Source organism: Miscanthus floridulus, chromosome 10, assembly GCF_019320115.1.
Source record: "Miscanthus floridulus cultivar M001 chromosome 10, ASM1932011v1, whole genome shotgun sequence".
NCBI lineage: Eukaryota > Viridiplantae > Streptophyta > Magnoliopsida > Poales > Poaceae > Miscanthus > Miscanthus floridulus.
Genome location: NC_089589.1, coordinates 18228963 through 18236148, shown reverse-complemented (window position 1 = coordinate 18236148; position 7186 = coordinate 18228963). Strand labels below are relative to the sequence as shown.

The 7186-nt window shown below is 44.4% G+C and overlaps 1 protein-coding gene across 1 annotated transcript; it reads left to right on the top strand.

The window, feature by feature from the left end:
- Positions 1 to 532: 532 nt before the first annotated feature.
- LOC136487780 (5'-3' exoribonuclease 3-like) lies at positions 533 to 6316 on the top strand. Its single transcript, XM_066484894.1, has 23 exons — positions 533 to 795; positions 921 to 1026; positions 1141 to 1217; positions 1328 to 1519; positions 1961 to 2080; positions 2187 to 2249; positions 2423 to 2575; positions 2643 to 2807; positions 2927 to 3004; positions 3089 to 3199; positions 3274 to 3339; positions 3419 to 3505; positions 3628 to 3723; positions 3786 to 3881; positions 3991 to 4061; positions 4352 to 4480; positions 4565 to 4641; positions 4721 to 4761; positions 4948 to 5022; positions 5107 to 5243; positions 5342 to 5446; positions 5544 to 5619; positions 5731 to 6316. The coding sequence occupies exons 1-23, from the start codon at positions 589 to 591 to the stop codon at positions 5926 to 5928; spliced, it is 2526 nt and encodes an 841-aa protein (XP_066340991.1). The 5' UTR covers positions 533 to 588; the 3' UTR covers positions 5929 to 6316.
- Positions 6317 to 7186: the final 870 nt, after the last annotated feature.

The following is a 7186-nucleotide window of genomic DNA, read 5'->3' as shown; positions in this document are numbered from 1 at the left end:
GGGAGAATCTGGCGGAGATTTTTGTCGTGCAAAACCCAATTCCGTGGCATGTGGCGGAGACTCGCCAGCACTGTTGCGATAAGCGTACATCTGGGGGCAATCTATCATACGGAGTAACTCCTACCGCTTGGAGTCTCCAGCTCCAGCTAGCCCCCGTTACTCCACGATCCATCAACCATCATTGCACTTGCCTCTCACACGACACGATCTCCACTACTAGCAGCTCCTGCAAACCACCTCGTTGGCCGTGCGTCGCGCATGCAGCCTCCCTAGGCGTGCATGCTTGTACACGTCGACGACGCATAGGTCGGCGCCATGTCATGTCATGTCATGGCCGCCGCCCCGTGCGCCCACCCCATCCACCCGATCGGCGACCGAGCCGCCCCTCCGTCTTCCCAATGCAGGATACTAGGAGATAGGAGTAGCGCCCCCCTCGGCGCCCAACTAGTACTAGTACTAGTACCAGGGGCAGTTGTACTACCACTAGTGGGAACACAAGAACGAGTGAGCGATCAGATCGGTGACCGCTGACCAGAGCTCGCGCTGCAGGCTGCAGCTGACGGCTGTTTTGCCTATCCGCCGCATGCCATGGGGGTGCCTTCCTTCTACAAGTGGCTCGTGGGCAAGTACCCCAACATCGTCGTCCCCGCCAAGGAAGAAGACGAAGCTGGCGCCGGCACGTCGTCGCCGTCGTCGCGGGGGGACGAACAAGCCGCCGGACCCAATGGCGTCTACCACAACCTGTACCTGGACATGAACGGCATCATCCACCCCTGCTTCCACCCGGAGGACCAGGTATGTCGTCTCTAACACATGCATGTTACACAAACATCACATCATCCTGATGGATTTGATCGAGTTCCTCAACTGAATCTCTTGACGCTCGAGCTGGTAAACGTGATGGATGGAATGCAATGCAGGTGTACCCGCCGAAGACGTTCGACGAGGTGTTCGCGGCCATGTTCGAGTACATCGACCGCCTCTTCCATGTCGTCAGGCCTACCAAGCTGCTCTACTTGTTAGTAGGTACGTGTACTCCTGTATACTAGTACATGTTTCATCTGTTTTTTTTCCCCATCGTCTTTGTTGGCGTTTCATCGATACAATACAATGCATATGCGTGTCTTGTTTCAACTGCAGATGGTGTTGCTCCCCGCGCCAAAATGAACCAGCAGAGGTCCAGGCGCTTCAAGGCTGCCAAGGATGCTAAAGATGCGGTAAATAAACCCCTCGGCCCTCACCTCTCCGTCGTCTGGATTTGTTTGCTGCTATGATTTATTTGCAGGAACCGTATATATATGTATGACTATGCTGTGATGATTTACAGGAACTGGAGGAGAAGATTCTGAGAGAGAAGTTCAGAGCTGAAGGGAGGGAGGTGCAACCGCGGGAGACGCATGAGGTTTCGGATCCCAACGTCATCACGCCGGGGACGGAGTTCATGGAGAAGCTTTCCAAAGCCCTCGAGTACTACATCCGGTCCCGGTTGAATAGTGACCCCGGGTGGAAAGGCATCAAGGTTTTAGTGGACACTGAGGCCCTTGCCTCACTTTAATTTCCCATTTTTGCATTGCTGCAGTAAATATCTAGATATTAATATTGACAACTTTTATTTAATATTAATATTGACAGTTTAAAGATATTAGTTTCAGTGTGTAAAATGCGCCCGCTGTTTTGAAATAATGGTTACTGTTTGATTTTACTATTTGAAACTTGTCAACTAATAGTCAAATGAAAATGATATTTTTAGCATTGTCATAAAAGGATTTAATTTCAATTTCAACTTGTGTATTTACAGTTACAGGTGAAATATCAAAGTGAAGAGTGATAATTTTCTTTTAATCTTAGACATTGTGATTTTTTTTTTGAGTGGCTAGTTGATCACACATTTTGATCAAGATCCTGGTTTTCGTCAACATGATCATTGCTTAATAACCTTCATGATACTTGCGTTTTGAAGGTAATACTCTCTGATTCAAATGTACCTGGAGAAGGTGAACACAAGATCATGTCTTTCATCCGGGGACAACGGAGCCTGGAGAACTATGACCCAAACACAAGGCACTGCTTGTATGGACTGGTACGACGATGGAATAACTGAATATTTGAATATTCCCTTTCTACATCGCTGATCTTCTAATTGTTCCCTTTATTGTGTCTCTTTTACACACTGAATATCATTACAGGATGCGGACCTAATAATGCTCGCTTTGGCATCTCACGAACCTCACTTTTCAATTTTGCGTGAGGTCTGTTAATCCATCGTCGGTGTCAACTCCTGGCTTCATCCATACTATGATAGCTCTTGCCAAACCACATTTAGTTAATTGGATTTAGCAAGCAACGGTGTATTGAAGTTAAATGTAATTGCAGAATTTTGTAAATATTTAGTTGAGAATACTCCTTTTGTTGACTTGGACAGGATGCGTTACGTCCGACTCAGCCAGAAAATTGCATCCCTCTATCTAAAGAACTGTTTAAAACTGAAGATTCCTCAAGAAAATGTAGAGGATGGTTCCCCCGCATGACAGAAACAACTCCTAGTAGGGACATGTCTCCCAAGAAACCTTATCAGGTTTGTTCCTCAGAGATGATAGCAGGGTCTTTCCATTTTAATTTTTTATAACACTGCCGTCTTGCAGTTTTTGAACATATGGGTTCTGAGGGAGTACCTGGAGCTTGATTTGAAGATACCAAACCCGGTTGTCAAAACGGATATCGAGAGGCTAATAGATGATTTCATATTTATCTGTTTCCTGACAGGAAATGATTTCATTCCACATATTCCTTCAGTTGAGATACATGAGGTGCACATATGCCGTCTGGTTCTGACAGCTTAACAGCAAACAATATTGTTGTTGTCACATCCTTTCACATGTTTCCCACTTCAAAAAAGTGATTTCCCCCCTTATCTTCGATGTGGCAGGGTGCAATTGATCTGCTATTGGAAGTCTACAAACAAGCATTTAACAAAATGGGAGGCTATATTGTGAGCACAGAGAAGGTACATGCAGAATTGAACTGTTAATTTCATTAATAATTAGTTGTTGAGTTATGTTTGATGTACTTCTGCTGCTACCAAAAACAGTTAAAAGACAAACATGCTGCATATCTTAAAGTTTCGAGGTTGGAAAAGTTTTTTCATGAACTGTCCTTGTGTGAAGAGAAAATTTTTCTTAAAAGATATGAACTGCGAGAGGTATGTTATGAAACTTATAGTCCTTGGGTCAAAGTATACACTATTGCCAATTGGAACTTGTTGATTACATGCAGAGGTTACAGCGCAATTTAGTGCGCCGAGCTGCAGAAGAATGGAAAGAAAGAAACTATGGCAATATGGTGAGGGCTACATACAGCTAAAAATTTTGTTCTGATTACTGTCAAATTGATTTTTAATCTCAAGCTTTCTTTTACTCAGGAAGAAAATCCTGATGGTCCAGACTTGACAGTAAAGTCTTTTTCAACAAACTCCAGTATTTCCACCTACAGCCAAGATGAGTCAGATGTAGGGAAGAGCTTACCTATTTTTTTCTACTTTTATTTGGACCTTATCACTTCTCCTGAACTTGTTTTGCAAAATCCATCCATACTATTCCTTGTCTTGAGTTTGACTCACTTGTTGCTTAGGTAACTGCAAATACCTTAGAGCTGAGGCGAAACTTAAAGGATACTCTTCGTAACAAGCAAGACCTTATAAAAAGTGGAGCCTGTAAACATGACGCGGTTAGTAGAGCCTATTTGAGTAAATATTTCGCATATGTGCAAATTTTGACATGCCATTGCAGATAAGACTGGGATTTGCGGGGTGGAAATCTCGATTCTACAGGGAAAAATTTGGTGTGGAAAAATGTAATGAAGTTGGGAAGCTGAAGAATGACATAGTTATGATTTTTCCTGTTTCTCTGTGCAAATAAATTTTTAGTACCAGTGGGCGTTCTGAGGAGACAACATCAGATTGTGCTAACTTTCTTTATCACTGGCTTAATTTAGGTACAAAAGTATCTGGAAGGACTTTGTTGGGTGCTGCGGTACTATTTTGCAGATGTGCCATCATGGAGCTGGTAGGATGTACATATTTATGATCTGAGCTTTCATTTGTCCTTGTATATCCATATATTCAATGTACTAGTATGCTTTCATTGTTCTGAAATTTGAATGATGATTTTTTAAAATAATTGATAATCTTGATAAATAGTTCCACATAAGTGATATATGACTGCTAATTCTTATGGATATATATATGTACTACCAGATGTTTCCATTCTACAATGTCTATTTTCCTCTTAATGAAAAACATGTCAAGGCACGGTCGCGAAAAAAAAATCTATAATGTCTATTTTGTTGTCTGCAGGTACTACCCCTTCTATTATGCTCCTTTCGCATCTGATTTTAAAGGACTATCTCAGTTCAAGATATCTTTCACTGCTGATAAGCCACTAAGACCATTCGATCAGCTCATGGCAGTTCTTCCAAAAGAAAGGCACGTGAAATATTCTCTGTTTTATAATGCACATTCTTTGTTGCAATCTTTTAATTGAAGTTTTAAGTTTATTTTCTTTTGCAGCTCATGTGCACTACCAAAGTGTTACAGAGAACTGATAGAAAATGAAGAGTCTTTGATACAAAAATTCTACCCGTCAGGTATATTTGTCACTTTAGACTCATCATGTAATCTGAATACCATATTACTTAACTAAACGGACATTTATTTTTCTCACAGATCTACAGATTGATACCCATGGGAAACGTTTCTTGTGGCAAGTAAGCCATTATATGAATACATAATTTAAGACTAGCTTACTCATATTTTTACGCACATTGGCTGGGTTGTGTAGCTAAGCCATCATCTTTCAGTTGCTACATTTAAGCCCCACTATCAGTAGTTGTGAAAGAAAAAAGAAAGCCTTCTTCACTCATGCTAGTTTTCTCCGAAATAAATTGTTTCAGGGTATTGCATTGTTGCCATTCATTGATGAAAAGGTGCTGATTTTGGCTACCAAGACGGTGGAGGACAAACTTGCAGTAAAAGAAATTGCCTGCCTTCTATGCAAATGGTCTACTAGACTTTGTTGCACGTGAGTGTTTTACATTGTTTGTATTTTGTAGGTGCATGAGATAAATAGAAACACAGTTCGGCAAGAAAAGATCTTCCTGAGGAACTCAAATACTATGCCAAATGGTCCAGCTTTTGTGCAGACATCTGACTGTTCGTCAAAAAAGCTTCTGTTAGATCCATCTACCAGGTACAATCAAGTCTGAACTGACACTACGTTGGTGCATTTCTTTTATTTCTGAGCAGCTTATAAGATTGTTGCTAAATCCTAAATTTCATTCGACGTAGTGAACTTGGAGGGTGGTTGTCACCTGTTGACGAAGATAGTGTAAGCTGTGGTTTCTTCCGTTCACCGATAAGAGACCCACAGGACATTAGGAATGACCAGACAATGTATGTTTTCTCTTGACCCTATCATATTCAGGCAGTACTTTTCTAAGAAAAGAAGTCATCCTTTAATTTTCACTACATGTCCCTGTGTATGTTTCAGATCATTCTTGTTCTCCAACCCAGAACCAGTGCAAATCGTTCCAAGACTACTTGATCATGTCAAAAAGCCTGAAAAGGTATATTCAGATGTCTATTTGGCTGCACATTTCAATCGTTTAGGGGGCATGGCATTTGCCGCCATACCGCCGATTCACCTTCATCTCTGAAAGAAACCATATCTTCTGCAGACTATAACTGAAAGTGAGATTTCAAAGAGGCCGTTGTGGCACACCTATCCGGGTTGCCGACCGCCTGAAACCATCCCAACCGTGGCAGAGCAGGCAGTTGACGATCAGCGGCTTTGGACGTGGGAGAGGGAGAGCCATCGCTGCCGAGACAGTGCTGGGCAGCGGCCGCGGCTACGGGAGAAGTTTCCATGGGGCTGACACGGCGCAAAGCCGAGGCAGCAGGAATGACAGAGGTGGCGCCTACGCATTCGGAAGCGCTTGTGCAGGAAGAGGGGCAGTATGGCGCCGCGTTCCAGAGGCAGCAGACGGCTTGGCGCCCAGTTGGAAATTCAGGCGGCCGTGGTGGGAGTGGGAGCGAGCAGCGCCGTGGTTAGTAGAACGGAAGGGCAGATGTCGGGGATGCGATGAACTGATGATGAACTAGCTTAGTTTTTGGTCTCACGCCTCACCGTTTTGCCTGAAACATGAGGAATGCTATTTTGATGAGTTCTGAAATTATCTGTGATATGTCAAAATAGAGCTGGTCTGGCAAGAGGTTCCCTCGCTCCCTGACAGAAGAATGCCTTTTTCTGTTGCTAATCCTGGGTCTGGCAGCTTGTCCCATTTCATCCCGTTTGCTTTGTATAGCGAATGTTGTGTCAGGAATCAAAGGCTCCCTTGAGCGAACAAATCGACTTTGCACAGCGAACTTTACGAATTATTTTAATGAGAGAGATTGAATGACATAACTACACCCGAGACCCTACCTCTGTAGACTACCGCGACAACCGGTCTTCATCTTCGTCGCCTGTGTTTTCTCCTCCCATTCAAATATCCGGCTCTGTTTGCTCCCCCTCTCTGTTTACGAATGCCCGGCTTGCTCTGTTGCGTCGTCGACACGACCTAGCGCCGTCGAGCCGCAGCCGCGTCCCCCGGCCGTGCGCTGCGGCCACGTCCTGCACCAACAACTCCGCGTGAGGAGTGAGGACTTGCATCAGTGCCGCCCCAGCCGGTTTGCGTGGTGCTGAGGTAAGGAGAGGAGAAGGAGCAGGAAGTTTGGGTTTCACCAGTAGAGGTGCTTATATTATATACTCCAACGACTCTAGTTCATCAAGTGTTCATCTAATAGCAGACAGCTGCGTAGTCTCGGCCCTTTTTAGCCGTGCCATGCCGGGCCAGCGCTGCGGGCTAGACTCGTGGCCCAGGCATGACCCTACACTGGTCTAAGCACCTAGTTTCCAGGCTTACGCCATCATCCGATGGGCACCACCTTATCTCTTACTCCACCTCGTGGCACTCCCCGATGACATTGAACTCATGCATCATGCTTGCGTCCTTATCATCTGGCCCCTCTTACTTTTCTCCTATGCCTAGACATAAGCAAAATGAGCCCAGTCCGAGCCCGACGGATTTTGGTCCGCCCACGAGCCTTAGCGGACAAAAAAAATTTCTCGGCCCGAGCCTGACCCGAAAAAAC

Bases quoted from the DNA above. Each gene is read 5' to 3' on its own strand.
- LOC136487780 (XM_066484894.1), top strand. From the start codon at position 589: ATGGGGGTGCCTTCCTTCTACAAGTGGCTCGTGGGCAAGTACCCCAAC. The intron at 3,506-3,627 runs GTAGGGAAGAGC...CTTGTTGCTTAG, and splicing joins ACAGCCAAGATGAGTCAGAT to GTAACTGCAAATACCTTAGA. The intron at 5,620-5,730 runs GTATATTCAGAT...TATCTTCTGCAG, and splicing joins ATGTCAAAAAGCCTGAAAAG to ACTATAACTGAAAGTGAGAT.